At 37.4% G+C, this 21,726-nt stretch overlaps 2 protein-coding genes across 3 annotated transcripts in view; one reads left to right on the top strand and one right to left on the bottom strand.

The window, feature by feature from the left end:
- Nucleotides 1-21: 21 nt before the first annotated feature.
- TMEM167A (transmembrane protein 167A) lies at nt 22-19,796 on the bottom strand. The gene is made up of 4 exons (XM_075180428.1): nt 19,692-19,796; nt 9,789-9,898; nt 3,250-3,284; nt 22-511 (listed from the first exon to the last, which is right to left on the bottom strand). Exons 1-4 carry the CDS (start codon nt 19,692-19,694, stop codon nt 441-443), a joined length of 219 nt encoding a protein of 72 aa, XP_075036529.1. The 5' UTR covers nt 19,695-19,796; the 3' UTR covers nt 22-440.
- Nucleotides 19,797-19,951: 155 nt separating this feature from the next.
- Nucleotides 19,952-21,726, top strand: part of XRCC4 (X-ray repair cross complementing 4) — a 253,481-nt gene continuing 251,706 nt past the window's right edge. For both annotated transcript variants that reach the window (XM_075180439.1, XM_075180455.1), the window contains exon 1: nt 19,952-20,035. The gene's annotated coding sequence lies outside the window, so the exon portion shown is untranslated. The remainder of the gene's footprint in view (nt 20,036-21,726) is intronic.

The following is a 21,726-nucleotide window of genomic DNA, read 5'->3' on the forward strand; positions in this document are numbered from 1 at the left end:
ACTGGGAACAAAGACAAGAAATTTGGTTCTAAAAACATGTTATCAAATTAATTTTATTAAGTAAACCAATCTGTGGTCAAACATTTTTTTTTTTCCATTGTAGAGTTTTAAATAATTTACTGGGGCTTTCTAAAAAGGTTGCTTCTTTCATAAGAACAATTTGACTTTCAAAATAAAAAGGCCAAAATAATTTTTTGAAAAGAGCAAAAAACAAAACAAAAAAAACGATGATGATGATAGAGCTCTGTTAAGTTATGCACGAATTGCAAATGTTCTCAGAATTCCATGTAAGACCATCTTGGCCCCAAAACTTGCAGCGTAAACTTTCATGCACTCAGTGCATCGAGCAAAAGAAATTCTTTATACACATAATAATGATCATGGTGATATATATATTCCATGACAAAAAAAAAATCTTTAAAGCTAAAGTCCTTGTGAGATTATTGCATGAAGAGTATACTGAAAGCCATCACCACACAGCATACGGCAACGTATGGACTTTTCCGTTCACCTAGCAAATAAAATATACAAGAGGAGAGAAATTAACATGCCTAAATTTAAAGAAAAAAAATGATCAAATGGCAGGAGATAATGTAATCTTAAAACATAAAATGTTTTTATTCTGATAAAAAGTACATAGGTCTGCACAAATGGTGAAACCCATCCAAGATTAAGATGTTTTTGGCATAAGAAGTCACCTTGAAATATATCACATGTATGCATTTCCCTTGTGTTCAAGATAGCATGTCAATCAGAGCGATAAACATTATGATACATTACTATACTGTCTAGTGAAGAACTAAACAATCTGTGATGAATTTAGACAAGCATAGGCATCGTGTGAAGCCAGACTGTGTTTGACTATTTATTCAGAATTTTGTTTGAGTTGGCAGCAGTACGATGTTATAATGAATGTATGCCGATTTATGAAAAAGCAATTCTGGTTCATAGATGATGCATATCAAATCGATGCTTTGGGGGTTGCACGTGGGCCTCACCTAGTTAGTATGTAGTCCTTGACAGCCTTTAATAACTTTAAGTGAAAGTGACCCCATAATATTACACTGTACCACTGACACTGAGATTTGCAGGTGGTTTTATTTAAAACTGTAGCTGAAAATATACAAATATGTTCATAATGATTGCATATATTATATTAGAACATAACGATCGCAAATGATTTAAAAAAAAAAAAAAAAAAAAAAAAAAAAAAAAAGCCTACATAATAAAGCATTTATTCCAGCAAATGTATGTGATCTTGTATGAATCAGGATACATGACACTAAACACTGACACCTACTTGGATGCAATCTACAATTCACGACGAATGTTATCCCTCATAAAATAGCAACTATGTTCATTATTTTACTTCACTGCATGCACCAGGTTTGCGCACAAAAATGTGCATTTTTGATCACTATATGTTGTGTAGCCAAATAGTTCACACTTTTATTAAATATTATTCATAACAACAGTTATTACAATATATTACAGAATTTGTTATTGTTTGGGTATATGAAACATATATGAATACGCACACACACACATATATATATATATTTTGATATAGTAAATATTTTCTTAAGAATTTTCAGCAAATAGATCTACCAGTAATTATTTATTTCCTTGGCAAGAAGGATAATTTCCTCATCATATAATACAATTTTGAGTTCACTTCTTTCCTGAAGTAACCTAAAGAGTGCAGTTTCATTACGTGGCTTAACATTTTAGTTTAACTTAGATTCTTATTTACTTTAGCTTTGCTTGTCAAGCATGTTTTTTGTAGCTTTTAAAACCGAAAAATGGGCAGATGACTAAAAAGTTTTGATGTGCTTTTTCTGTATGCCCCATATTTTTATGTAACAAAATATTTCTTGTATCAGATCAACCGTTTATACTAGAACAACTGGCTTCTTTTCCTTGGAGTTGCAATCCAAAATGGGTACATATACCACTGTTCAGTTTGGTACACATACCTAAATTTAATCAGAGCAACATTTTAATAAAATAAAAGTACCTTTCTTATTTCGCAGACTAATCTAGTGAATGTTATAGTTCTTTTGGGGACAAATATGGCTCTCTTTTGTTAGTATACGGATTCCAAATATGTGCACTTTTACAAGTTCTGATGAAGTTCCAAGAATGAAAAATACATAGTTTGCAAAAAGAGTCTTTATGGTGGGAGTGAGGAGAGGCGGGGCTGGTGTGTGCGGCCATATATGTGGGTTGGCACCTTATTTATTGGTTTGCCCAATATTCAATCTGTAGGAAATTCATCTACTATTGTATGAGCAAGGTACAATCTTAAAAAATGTGTCCGCTTAACATAACACATTAAGGTGTTGGGGACCGATTTGGATGCAGGCAACTATTTTATCATCATTTTTCCATGTTTTGTACTACTTGATTTATTTTGTTCATTATTTTTTCTTTTATTTTGGATTGGGTCAAATATAATCCAGGTTTCCTATGCACCTCACCATTACAAGATAATTTATAATGTTGGTCTAATTCAAGTTGGCATGTCAGCTAGCAATAGATCACGATTACAATCAATCACCATGGCCTTGTCTGTGTGGAGTTTGTATGTTCTCCCTGTGTTTGCGTGGGTTTCCTCTGGGTGCTCCGGTTTCCTCCCACACTCCAAAAAACATACTGCTAGGTTAATTGGCTGCTATCAAAAATTGACCCTAGTCTCTGTCTGTCTCCCTGTCTATCCCTCTTTGTCTGTCTGTGTGAGTGTGTGTCTATATTAGGGAATTTAGACTGCAAGCTCCAATGGGGCAGGGACTGATGTGAATGAGTTCTCTGTACAGCGCTGCGGAATCAGTGGCGCTATATAAATAAATGATGATATAGTGCTGTTGTGCAGGAGAGACACTGATTGTTTCCCTCTGATCTACCCATCTTTCCAGATTGGAGAACATAGCATTCATAATGAACACTATGTTGACTGAGTGCATGCTCATCAACTGAATCAGACACAAATCAGGCACCTAAACATTAGGCCAATGTCCTGTTATGGTAATACCTATGTAAAGCATTAAGGTGTTAGAGTTAGATATTTGTGCAGCATTCACACAAGAACTAAATATTTTTGGAGTATGTGTTCGTGTATGTGTTTTTAAAACTGTACAGCTCTGACCTCACAGAGTGAATGTTAAAGAAATTAATGATACAAAATCCCTTTAATTTTACAAGGTTTGAGCACGTAAGTGTTTAATCAAAAAAAGGAGAAGTGAAACTTACCGATCCTTGCACACTTCCAAAATATGCCAAGTACACTGCAAAGAAAACAAAGACATTTACATACAGTTATATAAGAAATAGCAGAACCATTAGTCATTCATATGAAACATTGTACTTAAACCATTCCGTGACATAAAAGAATTTAGGACTAAAACACAGTTGATGATCAGTAGACAGACAACCAAGAACCACATGGAAGATGAAAAAAAAAAAAAGCATACATAAATAAATGTAATCTGCATACTATAGCACTTTACACAAGATGTATTAAACATGTCGGATTTGTGTCTTAACTGATCTCCATTTGCACTGCAGTGTTCTCCCCAGCACCTATTTCCCGGGTGCTCCACCCGACTGTTTGTACTTGACACCTGGCTCTTGGAGCCAAACAGAGTAATATTATAATAATATTAACCATTGTTTCTTCTAGTATAACAGGCACTACCCGGCTGCTTCTTAATGCCAGCCGGCTGGCAAAATTTTCTGGGGAGAACACTGCACTGAAAAGGTAACAATGTAATTGCCGTTGAATTTAATTTTAATACGGAGCAGAGGATACTCAAAGAGACACTTATTAGAAAATCCTGAAGATCAGATTAAGCACCCTGCCTTAACACCTCAAGAATGTCTATTTAAAAGCTCACTCAGGCCTTTGCTCCAAACCAAAACATGATGCTCCTCCTATGTGGTTCATCATTTGCTTCCATGCCTCCATGTTAATTAAATGATCCTAAAGTTCTGTAGGCCAACTCTTGTTTCAATAAATGGCATTCTGCAATAAGATTTTTTTTTTAATGACCTATCTGATCATTTTAAAGAAACGAAAGGACACTTCACACAGTAATGGATTTTTAGAACATAAAAACAGAATTTGACGGGAGATCTGAACTACTTGGCCCATCTAGGCTGCCCATTTCTTAACCCATGATAACCTCAAAACCTATTTGATCCTCTCTCTCCAACTACCGCTCTATTTCTCTCCTCCCCTTTGCCTGCAAACTACTTGAGTGATTAGTGTACAAACGCCTGTCTCACTTTTTCTCATCTCTCTCCATTCTCGACTCTCTGCAATCAGGCTTCTGCCCCCAACATTCCACTGAAACTGCTCTCACAAAAGTGATCAATGATCTACTTACTGCAAAGTCTAAGTGTCATTTCTCCATACTTATTCTCCTGGACCTCTCTGCTGCTTTGACACTGTGGATCACCCTCTTCTCTTACACACCCTTCACTCCATTGGCTTTCGTGAAAGTTCTTTCCTGGCTCACTTACTACCTATCAAACCACTCCTTTAGTGTTTCTACCTCTGGCACATCCTCCCCTCCACAACCACTATCTGTTGGGGTCCCCCACAAGGCTCTGTTCTTGGCCCTTTATTTTTTTCATTTTACACCTATTCTCTTGGGGCACTAATTCGCTCATTCGGTCTTCAATACCACCTCTACACTGATGACACCCAAATCTCTATCTCTTCCCCTGACCGCTCTCCTTCTGTACTCTCGTATAACCAACTGTCTTTCTGCTATCTGTCCTAATGATACCTTAAGCTCAACATGTCCAAAACAGAGCTTATTATCTTCCCTCCTGTCAGAGTCACCAACTGCCCTCAAATTTGCCTGTCAATAACACCACAATTTCCTTAGTCTCCCAAGCCCGCTGCCTTGGTGTCACATTTGACTCCAGCCTCTGCTTTATTCCCCACATCCTGACTCTCTCCCAGCCCTGTCGACTCCACCTTAAAAACATTGCCAGAAAACGCCCTTTTCTTACAAAACATGCTAACAAAACGCTTATCCATTCTCTCATCATCTCCTGTCTTGACCATTGCAACCTCCTGCTATCTGGCAATCCTGACATCCATATATCCACACTTCAATCCATCCTAAATGCTGCTACAAGACTGATCTTCCTCTCTCGCCGCGCCACATCTGCTGCACCACTTTGCAAATCCCTACACTGGCTTCCTGTATCCTCCAGAATCAAAATCAAATTACTCACCCTTACCTACAAAGCCCTCAACAACACTAATCCTGCATATGTCTCAAATCTCATATCAAAATACTCTCCCTCCTGCCCTCTTAGATCTACCTTTGACCCGATCCTTGTCTCATCTCTGGTAACCACCTCTCACTTCCGGCTACAAGATTTCTCCCGTGCTGCTCCCCACTTACGGAATTCCCTACCACGCTCAACCATACTTTCCCACAGCCTTCAAATCTTTAAACGTTCTATGAAACGTCTCATTTTTAAGAGGTGACCTTACCCCCGATAACACTATTCACCCTCACAACTATCCCACTCTGAGCCACATTTGCTCTTCTTGTTTCAGTTGTGCCTCTTCCACTTAGAATCTAAGCACTCTAATGAGCAATGTCCTGCATACCCTTTGTTTTCATGTCTGCATTTATTTTGTCTAGCTTGTATGTCCCTGTTTTATGTATGTATTATTTTCCCTACTGTACGGCAATGCAGAGCTCTGTGGCGCTTTACAAATCTACGATAATAATAATAATCCTTTATTCTTTGTAAGGATATCCTTATGTCTACCATAAGCATGTTTAAATTGTTCTCTTGTATTAGTCTCTACCATTTCTAAAGGGAGGCTATTCCACTTATCCACTACCCTTTCCTCAAATTTCCTCTGACCCTTCTTCCCTCCAGCTTCAGTGCAAGTCCTCGTGTTCTAATATTTCTCTTCCTTTGAAGAATGTTTCCCTCCTGTACCTTGTTAAAACCCTTGATATAGTTGAAAGCGTCTATCATGTCCCCCTTCATTTTTCTGCTCCAAACTATACTGAGATATTTTAGTCTTTCCAGGTCAGTTTTGTGCTGTAGGCTATGCACCATTTTAGTTGCCCTTCTTTGTAGTCTCTAATGTATTCTAGATGAGGCTGTACCAACAACCTATACAGTGGCATTATTACTTTCCCTATGCAACCAACCCTTTCCTCCTCAGTTTCCATTATAGTGCCATTTATACTCAAAAACCCAAAGGCTAAAGCCTTTGGGTTTTTGAGACCCAAGTGCATGATTTTGCATTTTGTGGCATTAAACTGTAGCTGCCACTCTTGAGCATTACTCTAGTCTACCTAGATCATCAATCATTTGTTGTACCCCAACTGGTGTGTCTACCCTGTTGCATATCTTTGTGTTGTCTGCAAAAAGCCATACTTTCCCTTCAATACCATTTGCAATGTTACCAATAAAGATATTAAAAAGCACTGGTCCAAGTACAGATCCTTGGGGTACTTCACTGGTAACCTTTCCCACCTGTGAATGCACTGTATCTACTATAACTCTCTGTGTTATATCCTGCAACAAAGATCTTATAAATTCAACCATCTTAAAATTACATTTCAAGCTTTTGAGTTTATTTAACAGTTTGTTATATGGGACAGTGTCAAAAGCGTTAATAAAATCTAGATAAGTTACAGCTAGGACCCCTCCTCTTGATCTATTACTTTAGTCACCCAGTCAAAAAGGTCAATAAGATTTGTTTCCACACCACCCCCACCAGTAAATCAATGCTGTTTGGGATCCTGTAAATTACTGGATTTGAGATATTCTACAACTCTTTCCCTTTAAGAGTGTTTCCATCAATTTGCCTACTGCTAATGTAAGGATCACTGGTCGGTAGTTGCCGGCCTCTTCCTTGCTTCCACTTTCTTCCAGTTTTCTAGAATTACCCCTGTAGCCAGTGTCAGACTGAATAATTATGTTAATGTTGTTACCAGCACCCCTTTAAGCTCTTTTAGTATCCTAGGATTTACCCCTTTTGGACCATTAATTTATCCACCTTCAATTTTGAGAGTTCTGTTAGGACCTTCTCCTCTGTAAATGTACTTATATCTACGTCATTTTTATGAATATACTTGCAACTTAAATGCAGCCCTTTCCCCTTTCTTTCTGTACTGAACATAGAGCAGAAACAATTATTAAGATGATCTGCTATTACCTTGTCTCCCTCAACAAGACTCTCACTCTCTGTTTTAAGTCTTATTATTCCTCCTTTTGTTTTTCTGCTTTCACTTATATACCTAAAAAAAAGTTCTGTCCCCTTTACCTACTGACTGCCCATTTTCTCTTCAGCTTGTGCCTTTGCACATATGATTACCTTCATAGCCTCCATCTGTCTAACAATATACACCTCTGTCTTCATTATTCTGGGTCTGCTTATATTTCCTAAAGGCCATTTTCTTTAAATTTCACAATACTTGCTACTTCTTTTGCAAGCCACATTGTATCAAAAGGGTTAGGAAAAGCACTAGGAAAAGCACAAGGAAAAGGATGCCAAAGGTCTGTTGCTTTGTATTGCACTTTTTAATTTTTCCCATCTCTCCTGCACTCCTTCCAAGTTCTTCCACTCTGCCAAAGAGTTACCTACATGTTTTCCCATCTCTACAAAGTCAACCTTCATAAAATCTAACACCTTTGTTTTTGTGTTGTATGAGTTGGTCTCCTCAGTCTTTATACTAAACCATACTACCTGATGATCACTGGATCCTAGGCTCTCACCCACATTTACATCAGATATTCTGTTACGATTTGTAAGTATTAAGTCTAATACTGTGTCTTGGGGTCTCCCTCACCATGTGCTTGAGGGATGCTCTTTGCAAGGAATTCAGAATGTGCCTACTACTAGTGGAGCTTGTAAAAGACCCCTCCCAGTTCAAATCGGATAGATTAAAGTCTCCCATGATTGTTACCTATCCTTTTCTCTTACAAAGGCTCCTTAAGGGTCACTTTGCTCAACTTTTTATCTAACTAGCCTCTTCAGCCCCCTTCTGATGTTCCCCCCTTCATTAAAGCTCTCTGGAATTTACTTTATCATCAACTTCTAATGCTGGAAACTTGTTCATGTTTATATTGTTATTTCAGAGTGGTTAGTCCATCGCTATAGATTTCCCTCACAATTTTATTATTTGCAACCACAGGAGTTCAAGCCTTAGCAGCTGAATTCAGTTTTGAACAGGAAGCTGAAGCTTTATTTTATCTATAGATCAAAGTCACCTCTGTATACAAGTTACATTAAGTTATGCATAAAGCTTAATTGTACACGTCCGACAATCCCATTATCAGCAAAAGAGCTATTTTCAAAATCATTTTATTAGCTGGCACTGTATAAAGTATTCAAAATGCAGAGCAGTATACTTCTTTTCAGTACTACAATCAAATGTTTATTATAAGTGGAGCTGGGACTCTAGGTAACCCCGAACGTGAAAGCCCTGGAAGTACAGAAACAACAGTCTACATCACAAATTTCACCCTCCCTTGCTTTTGGACATACTATCCCTTAGGTCACATGTCACCTTTTATTTATTCAATTCTTATCAAGTTGATCTCTCTTATCCTTCAATTATATTCATTATAATGGTGACACTGCAAGTACCATTTTCTTTACAGAAATCTAGCTCAGATCATCAATAACGTAAACTGGAGCATGAAATATAACAGACAGCATCTGATGCACAAGAGCTCCAGACAGTTTGTGTCTCCCGACTATAAAAAGGGGGTTCAATAAGTAGGCTCAGTCTGCTTTATGGTTTAAGCTGTTTAATATATACGTATAGGTAGAAAACCTGATCCTGACTTCTGCACCACCTGAACATTTAATTGCTGGCTAATAAATATTTAGAAATTTTCATCTACCCAGCTATTGTGTTCAGTCCCATGTTGCACATACTCATTTATCTCATACAGAGGGAGAAAACTTCTCAACATTTAGACATGCTCTTTAATAGAGTAACAGACACTGGAACAGGACCACCCTCAAACTCCAGCCTGGGCTAAGGGAGTCACTATGACAGAATTATAGCGAAGGGCAGTGCAATCATTTAATGATATTTTCAAACATATAAGGACAAGAAGTCATTACGTACTACAATGCTTATCATTTACAGCATGTAGGACCCTGTCCGGATCACTTTACATACTGAGGTGGAAACAACTGATAACTGCAAGGGGTCATATAGGTGATGTTTTGCTTTTGAATTCTATTGAAATGTTCTGTAGATTGGGAGCCTGACCTCCTCTTTCCCCCATGTATCGCCCACAGGCAGGTTTAGCACCCCCCCCTCTCAAAGTATATTAGGCTATCCCTCTCCAAAAATATGCTAAGGCTGTGCCCAGATCTGTATGCATGTGTGAGGGACCACAATGGTCACAGACAGAAATAACATTACGTTTACTTCTACAGAACTGTCTGTTAATAAAGAATTCTACCAGAGTTGCCAGTTATGTAACACACTTTCAGGATGCCACAATATGTGGGTTGAGGTATCATTAAATTCAAGAACAGTCATTTGGACTTTTGGAACATCACCGAATACCGTTCTTAAATTGGATCCATTTAGAGATCTAACACAAGGTATGAGCAAAATGTTTTAGAGAGGCGGGTAGATTATGTGCAGAAAGACCAACCAGTAAAACTGGTGTCAAGGAGGTTTATGTATAGGATGTGGTCTTCAAGAAGTTGCCTAGGCTTATAAGATGGAGATGAGATGCAGGTTACAGTAATAAGCGATATACTGCTTACTTACCCAGTTTTATTTTTGTCAAGAAGATTGGGAACCATGGCTCGGAGATAAGCGCATGTGCATATCAGCAGAAGAATCACCGTCAACAAGCTCTGGAAGTTAAAAATGGCAGACTGACAAAAGAGAGAGAAAATTAAAACAATAAAATAACAAATTAGCTTTGTTCAGAAACTTTATACTCCACAAGTATGACTATAGTCAATGATATTATAGTCATTATAAAACTTTTATTCAAAAAAACTTCCTCCGTGGCTCTTGAAATTTTACAGAATTCCTTGCAGACATGTAAAGGTTTGTCCAGCTGCCTTTGTGTTATACAAAGAAACTAGTGAGAAACTAACAGTGCAGTTTGCTTTTCATATTGCCCACATTCCTTTGCATACAGCACTGATGGTTGGAGGGTAGCGGGGTTGGCTACTAAAGCTACTTTGTGGGTGGAGAGTTAATTTAAATATTTTACTATATAACTGATAGACAATATGACTGGACCTACAATACATTATTCCATAGAACACTTGAATGAATAAACAGAATATTACACGTTTTATTAGAGCAAGATCTGCAGTATGTAGTTTAGTGGAACTCAAAAATAGTTTACTTTCAAGAAATCTTGGCGATTAGAAGTAGTTCCCTACCAGTGCAGCTGGAATCCATTTCTACATGACAAGTTAATCAAATACCCCTAAGATGTATATTCTATAGCTGCGCAAAGCCAAGTTGTATGGGTTTACACGATTCTGTAAACGAGTCCAAGTATAAAAAGGTGACCACATGCAATTTTTAGAGGTAAAAAAAAAACAATGTTCTGCCCTTCTATGAAACAACCAAGAGGTCAAAGATATAGAAATACAAGATAATTCATGATCAACCACAGGCAGACTGTATGCCACTGCACTTCTCTGAGAATAGTTTGCAATTCCTGGTTAGATTGATAGACTCAAGGGGAAGCAGATCACTTTCATTTTGACTTTGTTTGACCTCGCTTATACCGCACTGAAGGCTTGAAATTAAATTTAACCATTTGATATGCTCCAAAGACAAAACATTAGCATTGCCTCAGGCACCAGTTGGAAATCTGTCAATGCAATGGATACTAGAGCCCAGCTATCATAGCCATCTCTCCTGGGCCCAACCTTGTCTCTTATCTGATTAAAGAGAAATATACTTCTGGCTTCCATCTTCATGCTCTAATGTATCTTTCAACACGAACAAGCACAGGGATGTACATACTGTGGATGTTATCAGTAAATATCCTCTCTGCATAGTTAATTCAAATATTAACAACAGAAAGAGAACCTCCGATTGTGCAACAGAAAGGACAACACTCTTTAAAGTAAGTAGTGTGACAGATGGGAAACAGTGGGAGAGGCAGAGGAGAGAGCCATGACCCTGTGGGGTGATAAACATTAACATTACTTTGCAGCTGGTAAACTATAGGAAGTTTGTAGTCAAATAAAATGGTGCCTAAATGTACATTTTTGTTAAGCAAGGAAAACATCAATTAGGTTGGTTGGAGGTGTACGAATATATTTTAGAAACAAAATTACATTAACATAAAAGTTATTCAAGGGGGAAAACAAGAGGAATAAACATTTTTGTAGACTTTTTCACGTGTATTACAGTGAAAGTTCTACATAATGTGAACATGGGGGTTGGATACGAATTCTCATTCAGTGTAGAATACAGAGAAGTGTGAAAGGAGGGAAATATCAAAAATCCTCCCAGACTTCAAGTAAAGTAAAGATCACAAAGCATTTTATAATTGCCCACATTTGATTATTTTGTTACACAGATTGGTCCAGTGTGTAAATGTTTCCACATGGTGTGCTTCATATACAAAAATAACATCTGTACAGTAAAATAAATTAGTAACTTAAAAAAGTTATTTACATATTTCCAGCCCTTAGACTGTATGTACAGTATAGTGTTTTACTAAAACATTTACTGTGCTGTATTGAGCAGTCAGTACAAATGGGTAAATGTATCTGGGTAAAGATTGTGCTATAAAAAGGGGGAAAGGGTAATATTAAAAACAAGGAAAATAGCCCACTGACATACAGGGGGAAAGAGGGGAGAGTGATTTGTAATCAAGTTGAATCAATTGCTTCCTGGGAAAGTGACAGGTGCGCATCACTCATATCAGTCTTCAGTACATGCTATCTACTAAATTGTATCCTAATCACACTCACAACACCAATGTAGATATATAGTGGATTGTATTTCACCAATGTGTTTCAGAGCTTCTATTTAAAAGGTAAAAATGTAAAACTTTGGTGGAACCACCAGAGGGGTCAGTGCTGAAATACTGCACACACCAAGATTAACAATGGCAGTGATTGGGAAGACAGTAAGGCATGATGCAGGCAGTGACACTATAGACAAGGGAAGAATGGCAGCTAATGTTTTACATAGTTACAGAAGGAGAAAAATCTTTAAAAAATCCCGACAGTACCTTATATAGATCTGTTTATCCATCATTTATGTGTACACCGAATAACACAACAATCTAATCTTCTGCAGTACACTTAAGTTTCCCATATTCATCTGAGGCCTCACGTATCTCTTTTCAGAAAGCTTTTAAGAGTCTCTCAGTTTCCTATCACTCTCCTTCTAACTTCTTTGCTCATCTCACAAAACCTTCTCCCACTTCAGAATTGAATGTGTGTGTTCAGGAAGTAGTGCAGTTCTTATCATGACAAGGTCAGTGGGAAACAACAGTCACGGGTGTGAGAAGACAAGACGTCTATATATATTTTATGCCATGAAATGTAGAACACACGCGCTATGCATGCCTGACCGCATCTATAAACATTTCTGGTGATCCGTCAGCCATTATGGAACCATATTAAGTAATCCTGGTACACCCTTGTCGTCAAGTCTTAAGCTAAATCCTCTGCTACATCACATTATTACTGCTAGCTAATGACCATCTATGGAGGCGTTATTATGCTTAACTATATTAACATGACTGTTCTGTATCCATCATTATACTTATTGTATTCACGTTTGCCATATTTTTAAGATGACTGACTGGCACTATGGAATCGGTGGGGCCATATAAATAAACAATCATGATGATTAAGTAGTAACTAAAGAAAGACTCCCCTTACAAAGGAGCTCCCCATTAAGAAAATGCAAATCCGCTCTCTGGGCCCGATTCATTAAGGATCTTAACTTAAGGAACTTCTTATTTCAGTCTCCTGGACAAAACCATGTTACAATGCAAGGGGTGCAAATTAGTATTCTGTTTTGCACATAAGTTAAATACTGACTGTTTTTTCATGTAGCACACAAATACTTGATAGCTTATTTGTACACTGAAATTTAAAGTTGATATATGTGTGCTATATGAAAAAAACAGTCAGTATTTAACTTATGTGCAAAACAGAATACTAATTTGCACCCCTTGAATTGTAACATGGTTTTGTCCAGGAGACTGAAATAAGAAATTTCTTAAGCTAAGATCCTTAATGAATCAGGCCCTCTGTCCTCCCATTTCCTGCTTACAGCTACACTCCTCCAGCACCAGGAAGGTTGAAAAAGTGAAGTGCCTGCAGGTAGGGATTCCCAATGGAGGAATCCACTAGACATACATGTTATGGGGGAAGCTACATTGTGTGTGGAGTTCTTTGTTATGGAGTCATCCTCGTGAAGTTTGTTTTATTAAGAGGTAGATGTAGACTGAGGGGGGTATATATTGTAAACACAGCTTCTTAACTAACTTAGACATTTGCTTAGAAACACTTTCTACCTGCTCAAGCTGAAAGCAGGCAGAAATTTCAAACATTCATAGCAAGAACAAATATTTAAGTATTTAAACTATTTTGCTCACTTTAAATAGCCAATTATTATTTTGAACTTCCCCAAATACTTTATTTGTTCTACTGAAGACATTAAAGAAAAGTAATGCTGTCACAATTCGTCAAAGTGAAAAAGACAATAAATGTGAGGTTTGTGCCAATACCTAACAAGAACAGAAAACAGCTCTGCATTTTAACAAAGGAATTTGAGAAATAAAGGAAAATAAGCAATTTGTTCCTCTCTATGCCCATGAGACAATGAACAGATGTACAAGTTTGCATTGTCTATCTTGTCATCACACCTACTATAGTTGATGAAAGATGGTATTAAGTATGTCCTATTCATAGCTTGTGACTTTTATCCACATAAAAAAACCAAACACAAAATATATATATATTTTTGAGAGTAGAGGAAGTAGCCGATTGGAATCCTGACCACAGTGACAAAGTTTTAGAGGTAGTAGGTGTATTTTTCAATAAAATATTGGTGGTAGAGGTACAAGATTAAGATAAACATTATAATGAAACCATTCTTATTTGAAGAACTCTAAACAAATAAATAATTTTCACAATAAACCCTTCTCTACCCAGCAAGTGCCTGTACCCGGCAAGAATATGGTCTGCACAGAATGGTCGTTACTGAAACTTGTAGACAATTGTTGCAATTTATGTAATCAGCCGCATTGACTGTCTACAGAAGCAACTGACACTGGTGTTGGTGGATGACAAATCTTGCTGCACCCCTGGAGTTCTACTACTTTGAGAGTTTATTTACAATGAGTTGTTATTTCTCTAAAATTACTTAAGTTCATAGCTCTGTTCACAATGTATTGATTGGTACTGACATCTACATATTTCCTAAATATGAAGCTAGGGACATAATGTTCACCAAAGGGTCTATGGCTGCTCGAACAAATGTTAATATATGCAAATCAGAAGATAACTGAATTTACTACTGACCATTTGATTAAGACATAAATAAAGTTAGGCCTCCTGTCCCCATCAGTTAAGGAAAAGAATAATAACTTCAGTTATGTGTACGCACTCCTTGATATCAGATATACCAATGTTTCACTAGCGCACTTGGGGCTAGATTTACTAACATTGGATTTTAATTATGTAGGTGAACTGCAAGAGGCATACACTTTAATAATTGTTCCAAAATCATTAAATTCATGGAATGAATTAAGGGACCACAATGTGCTGTTTAGTACATCTTTCCCACTGTCCCAAAAATGTGACCACAGTGCAACAGTGACTCTAATACTAAATATTTACTATTTTCACCTCCAAAAAAAACGACCCCATATAGCAGTAACGCGACATTTAAAAGATGTGAAAAAGATAAATCCATTAGTTGTATAGATTGCTGATAACAGGGATAGTTCACTTATTGATCGAAGGCAGTAAAATAGGACGTACCTTCAAATCCATAGCACTATATAGCGAGCAACTGAGAAGTGATTTTAAATAAACAGAGTTGCCCTGACATTTGAGGAAAAGCAAAACAGTCCGGTCCCTTTCTTTTACAGCATGCCAAAATATTACTTGGGGTTTGCATATCTATATATTATATACATATACAGTTTCTCTCAGGACACCACGTCATTGCAGTGATACTTTACTTTTGTTGAAGTGGTGTGTCTGTTTGTTGCTTGTAAACTTTTTGCAGAAAAGAAGATATTATGTTTAGCACAAGAAAAGGAAATCACTAGACACAAAATGACCAGCCTGGTTGCATAATACAGATATCAATGTAATTAAAACGGTTTGTGATTTATTACGGGCCATAAAGTTTACAAACAGTCTTAGTAAATTACACAATATCACCGGCAATCATTAAAAAGATGGGTTTAGTCACCACTTTCCCAGCCTAGAGGCCAAGTCTGTGAAACAGTGATGTCATAGTGACATTAAAAAAAGAAAGTGATCTTATCCAGACTTACCATTCCTTATTGTAGTGATTCAGCCTGTACGAAAATAAACGCTTCAAACACATTCATGTTTCACATATGCTAATTTTACAGATCTCTATTAAAAGTATAAAATCCCCAGTATTGATAGGAAACCTTTCTAACCACTTTAGAAGGGTAAATGTTGGGGTGCTTCATTCTCCAGTACTGGAGCAACCGTCTAGTAGAAGCATTCACAGACTAAAGCCACCGCTGAGTAAACGCATTCATTCTCCAGGATCGGAACCACCATCATGTAGATTAATTCGCTTTCAAGGACTAGAGGCCCTAATGGTTCAACGGATTCACTCTCCTGGACTGGAACCAACATTGGCTAGACTGCTTCACTTACTCAGATGAGAGCAGCGTCACCTAAACAGCTTTACTCTCCTGCCTGAGCAGCCGCCGTCACCTAGATGGCTTCGCTCTCCTGTATCGTCAACTTGACTGTTTCACACTCCAAGGTGGGAAACATGCCCAATCAAATGAAGCTATCACATTTTCAGCACCACTAGAATATAGTTTACTGATGAAGTCTTACCAGTGCACACTTAAAAGGACCAAAACTATACACTGTATTCAAATGATATTTGCTTTTCAACAAAAATCAACCACGTTTTGCTGACACTTACAAAGAATTAAGTTGTTTATCAAATGTTTTCACACCATCCATATTTAAAAATGAACATTTCTCGGCAGAGTGCACAAAAGAAAAAGAAAATTTATCAATCAACGCCAGTCTTAACACAAAGTGAGCACAAAATAACTGACCCAGGGTGAGCTCACAGCCCTAATATTGACATCTGGCAAATATTTCACTTTTAGCAATTTCTGCCCCCTCATCCTTCCGTTGCTTCCTGCTTTCGTGACATCTCAAATACCAATAAAACGTAAACATGCATGCAAGTAATAAAACTTACTGTTAAGTTATTGTCCATTTGTTGAAAGTACATTGCCCTCATATACGTGATGTCTTAGCGGATCCCCTGAAATTACCCTTATAATTACCCTTATTCACCAAAGCGGACAAAGATTTGGCTTCCCTAGTAGAAATAAAATGCACTCTGCATAGGTTTCATTAGATCCATTTACACTTCAGTTGGTTAAAACTGTAAACAGATCTAGGATATTCCTTTCATGTTATTTAATTTCCTTGATTTCAGCAATATTTTTACCTGACAGGTGCTTCATTTTGCTTCAGCTGACAAAGTGATTATGATGAGCTATGAATGACTTATCTGTCTGTGTTAAGATGCACTGCTTACACACAGTTGTCCTGCCAAAGACTCTTGCCAGGTATGCTCCAACTGCACTATAGCTTTGTTTATGTTACATTCATTTAGTATTTTTTGTAATCTTCGCACATATTGCCCATATCAACTCACTGCTACTCATCCACTGGCTAACAACCACTTTCAGCCAAGTGATCTGGCCTAAACATTTAGCATATCTTACTGGGAGAGTTCGTCTATCAACAACTCCTAAGCAAAGTAAGCAGGCAGAATGATTTCAATGAATTACACAAAGAAACAAGGGATTAGCACAGGACACCAACAACATGGACTAGATTCTGGACCTCAACGTTTGGCTTTAAACACTGGGATACAGAACTGCAAAACCTGCTATTTACAGCATATATGACTGACATAAATAGGAGCCAATACTGTATATCTGCTACTTCACACTTCTTTACTGCCACAAATTACCTCTGTACCTTATGTCAAAATGAATCACTTTCCAAATATAAATGTTTAAGTTCTGTCAACATTTTAATCTCCAGAGCCATAGATGTTAATTAACTACATTTTCTTTCTACTTTCAGGTAACAAACCCAGCCTTAGCCCTATTTAAGGAATTTTTGAATGGGAAAATGTACTTTTCAATAAAGTCATTATTTTAAATAAATACTGTTGCAAGTACATTCAGCACAGCAACATCAATTTATAGGAATGAAATCCAACCAGTGACTTTAAATCAAGTTTTTAACTGGTGGCAATACTGGGAAATAAGAGCATTTCAATTATTAAAACCAGAAGGGATTGAAAATTCATTATGATTATATAACGAATGTAACAAAATATGTAAAATGGAAACCAGGCTAGCAAAGACTGTAGCTGAAAAACAGATGGCAAAAGATAGCAAGTCTAATCCTAAAAAATATTTTCAAGTACATAAACAGCAAGAAAAAAAAGTAATTTTTTTGCCAGTAAATGATAAACTATGAAACAAAACTGTGTTTTTTTTGTTTGTATTTGTAAATGAAGAATAAAAATAGTTTGTGTAGCAATAGCCTATGCACACCACTAAGTGCTACTTACATGTCTAAGACTGGGTATACACTACAGGGTTTTTAGACGATTATCGGGCCAGTCAACCGATAAACAAGTGATCGGCCCAATATTGCATTAGTGTGTACACTGCAACGATGAGCAGTTATCATTTCAAAGCTCTTCGTATCGATTCATTTGAAACTAAAAATCTATCTCTGTGGAGCGTCCAGAGTCACAATCTTTTCAGCCGATGCTTACGACAGATGAAGAGAACAGATCTGAAGGTAAATCATGTACAATGTGTTTAGTGTGTACACATGAATCGGCGTGCTGATTGTGAGTGGTTTTTTTGGGTTGTTTTTAATCGTTGGTAAAGTCGTTAAGGATATCGCATTTGAAGAAATTTTGTATAGTGTGTAGCCAGCAGAACACAGAAGGCTCAATTAAGCCTAAAATGATGAAGACAGATAAAGAAACATTTTTTTTTAAATTTATGGACTTCCTCATACGCGCATAAATGCTACAACATGGACATGTTATACAGAGCTTTAAAAAAAATGAAACAAAATCAGAGCCAGAAAATTATAGAACGATGAGCCTGACTTCTATTGTTGACTAATGTACATAATATGAATGGATTCTGAGGGGTGTGAATTTGAACTATACAGGAGGATGATAGTCTTGTCAATGGCTGGACATTTGTCATTAGTGTTTGGACTTAAGGAAAGACGTTTTCCATTGGATTTTACACAAGGGTTACACAACGGATGTGAGGGGGTGTGTAGATCAATATTTTTTACATTTTCACCCTTATTAGCATAACTATTCTCTCATGTATATACTTATTTACATTATTATATTGTATACAAATAGGGTAATGCAATTTTTGCATTTACTACTAACACTGTCAAGCCACATTTCTACACTAATGACAGATGAAAGTATACACATTTGTATGTCTGATGCAAAAATACTAATGTGTTTGAGTTGGACTTATCTTGAGCTACGAGGAACTCAAGGTATGCACTCAATCTATAAATGAGGCCCTCTATGAACCTTACTGCGGAAAAAACACTATGATCAGAAAGTTTAAAACCTGTGAAGTTTAGGTGTGATGCACTGATGTTATCATATGCATCTTCACTGTTTCCCCAGCATTTTAAGTAGTCACCACTGGCAACCTGGGGAAACAATTCAAAAGGACACAACACATAGACATACAGAGTATCTAACTAACTGGTCAAAACAGGTAGGATATTTAATTAGCTAAACTACCCTTAGGATTTAGGCTTATTATACATGTATAAATTCACTAAAATTCATATGGACTTTAAGGGATTAAGGTTAAAACAATCACTTGCCACAACTGCAAGGAAATTGGAACTTTGCAAGCACTATACAATTATTTATATATTATGTATGTATACTAGAATAACCAATAGGTAGGGTAATCTAGTCATTCTGCTAAGGCGGAAAATTAAAATAAAATATCTTGAACTCAACATAAAAGTTATTTTAGTGTTGCCTATAATACAACAATATAGTCACTTTAAGCAGAATTAGAAGTACTAGACACAAGCCACCAATGTTCATTTTTTCTCATTCATGTCTGACAATTGTAAAGCGCTACGGAATATGTTGGCGCTATATAAATAAATGATGATGATGATTATGACATATTGCTGTGCCAAAAATCTTGCTGGCTCAGTTAGGTAACTGTATGCACTCCACTAACTACAATATTAACAATGCACGTGTCAAACTAATTCAACCTAAATCTGTCAGAGGATCAGCGTTAACAACATGTGCCACAGACACTATACATTCGCCCTACGTATAGCTGCCATAACAAAGACACAAAGTGAAGAGCTGTACACAACTTACCATGGTGATCCCCTCCCAGCCACATCACACTTCCAAGACTGTCGCTGCCGTGATGTCACCTCCGCTCGTCATCTCTGCAGAATAGATATAGACTCTATCTAGTTTCTGCTGCGGCCATTTTCCCGTAGTCTAATAGTTATTGCCGCATAGGCAATTGGCTCCGAGAAAATGTGCTGTGCAGCAGACATGTTAGATTATACTTTAGCACCAGCTGTCAGAACTATGCTCTCTGTTGCTATGTGATGTGATGTCACATATTTAGTTGGAATTCCGATTGGCTGAAGCACAAGCCGCGAGTCTACCTTACCGGGTCCCGGAAGCCAGAAGTAGCGGTGGTCAGTGAGGTAGGCAACGTGCAGGTCTTCTCCAGACAACTGGTCTTCATTCACATAGTAGTCAGTGTTACATATGAACACACTAGTGTGTAAGGATGGGTGCATGTTACTGCAGAGGCTGCAGTCTGTGGCTCTGCAGGTGCTGTGCAAGTTATGGTTGTCAGGACATGTTGGGACTTCTCAGCACTTACATAGCCCCGAAACTGCCACAACAAAACAACTAATCAGTGCGGAGAATTTACTAAACAAGCAGATCCCTATCTTTATCACCCTGGTTAGCATCATGTAATTGATGTTGAAATAACACCATCCCTATCCTTTAATTCAACACAGCTATTTTACATTACAAAACATATGGGGAAACTAGATGTTTGCATTACAATTTGGGCAGCTTGGCAGGTAGATTTTTTTTTAAAAAAATCTGTCTTTAACAGTAATATTGTAATGATCGTAAAAGAAAGACAATTATTTTATGGAACATGTCATAATTACAACATTTACCACATTTAAAATATTTTTAAATCAAAGGCTATTTTTGGGGGTTTAAGGGGCATATTCAATTGTCAGCGGTTACCGCCGTGGAAAACTATTAGCGGTATTACGGTAATAGTAAGCCGGATTTCAGCTCGCAACTCCCTGAGCCGCGAGCTGAAATCCAGCGAGAAAAGTACCGTAATACTGGTATTTACGCGCACTATTACCGTAATGACGGTAGTAGTGCGCGGGACGCGTTGCTTTTGACTGTAACGCCAACAATTGACTATGCCCCTAAATGTTAAAAGTAGTTTCTAAAGAGAAGAATAATATGGAGACCTGCTTAAAGATGTTGAACTAACTCAGAAAATTTATTATGAGACCCTGAGAGGTTTAAAAAAAAGCAATGATTTGCCTAATAACCTCACAGATCCTTTTTGTAGTTTGTCTTTTTTTTTTTTCTTATATAGAGTATAGTCTTTTAATTAAGTTGAATACAAGGGTGTGGAAATGTTATTTGGCTTGACACTTTGAAAGTTTGTGTACAAATGTATATGCAGCAATGGGTCAATATTTTTAAAAAATGTATATGTATTAATAGCATGAGCTTCAGTGGTCTTTCAGAATCCCGGGAGTTCTGGCTGTAGTAATGTCACAACCTATCATCGTCACCATAATTTATTTATATTGCGCCAACATATTCTGTAGCGCTTTACAATTATGGATAAACACAGTTATAAACAAGCTGGGTATTATAGACAAAGAGATGAGAAGGTCCTGGTGGCAAGCTTACATATTTACAACCGGACCTTATTCTTATCATTATTGGCTGATGTACCAGAGAGAGATCCTGGTTAATGAAGCATAAGCAATGGCCCACTCAACATCTTGTAAGCATAATGAGAACCGCATTCTTGGTGCAGGACATTAGGGGGCATATTCAATTAGCTTTTGGATTCGCGGTAACGCGCCGGAACGGCCGCGAAACGTAATACACGGTACCGCAATAACGTGGATTTTCATTCGCAGCCCATAGGGTTGCGTACGAAAATCCGCGTTAATGCGGTACCGTAATACCCGCAAGAACGCGCATTTTTCGCGGTAACGCGCGTTACCGCGAATCCAAAAGCTAATTGAATATGCCCCTAGGTGTTCTGTACTACACAGGCCACTTACAGCAAGAATTCTATCAAAAGTACATTTATTAGGGTTCCTTGAAAATATAG

Source organism: Mixophyes fleayi, chromosome 1 (genome assembly GCF_038048845.1).
Source record: "Mixophyes fleayi isolate aMixFle1 chromosome 1, aMixFle1.hap1, whole genome shotgun sequence".
Lineage (NCBI taxonomy): Eukaryota > Metazoa > Chordata > Amphibia > Anura > Limnodynastidae > Mixophyes > Mixophyes fleayi.

Coding starts and splice junctions, on each gene's coding strand:
- TMEM167A (XM_075180428.1), bottom strand. Junction 3,285..9,788: donor CTTGACAAAAATAAAACTGG/GTAAGTAAGCAG, acceptor TTTTCTTTGCAG/TGTACTTGGCATATTTTGGA. Junction 512..3,249: donor TTGGAAGTGTGCAAGGATCG/GTAAGTTTCACT, acceptor TTTATTTGCTAG/GTGAACGGAAAAGTCCATAC.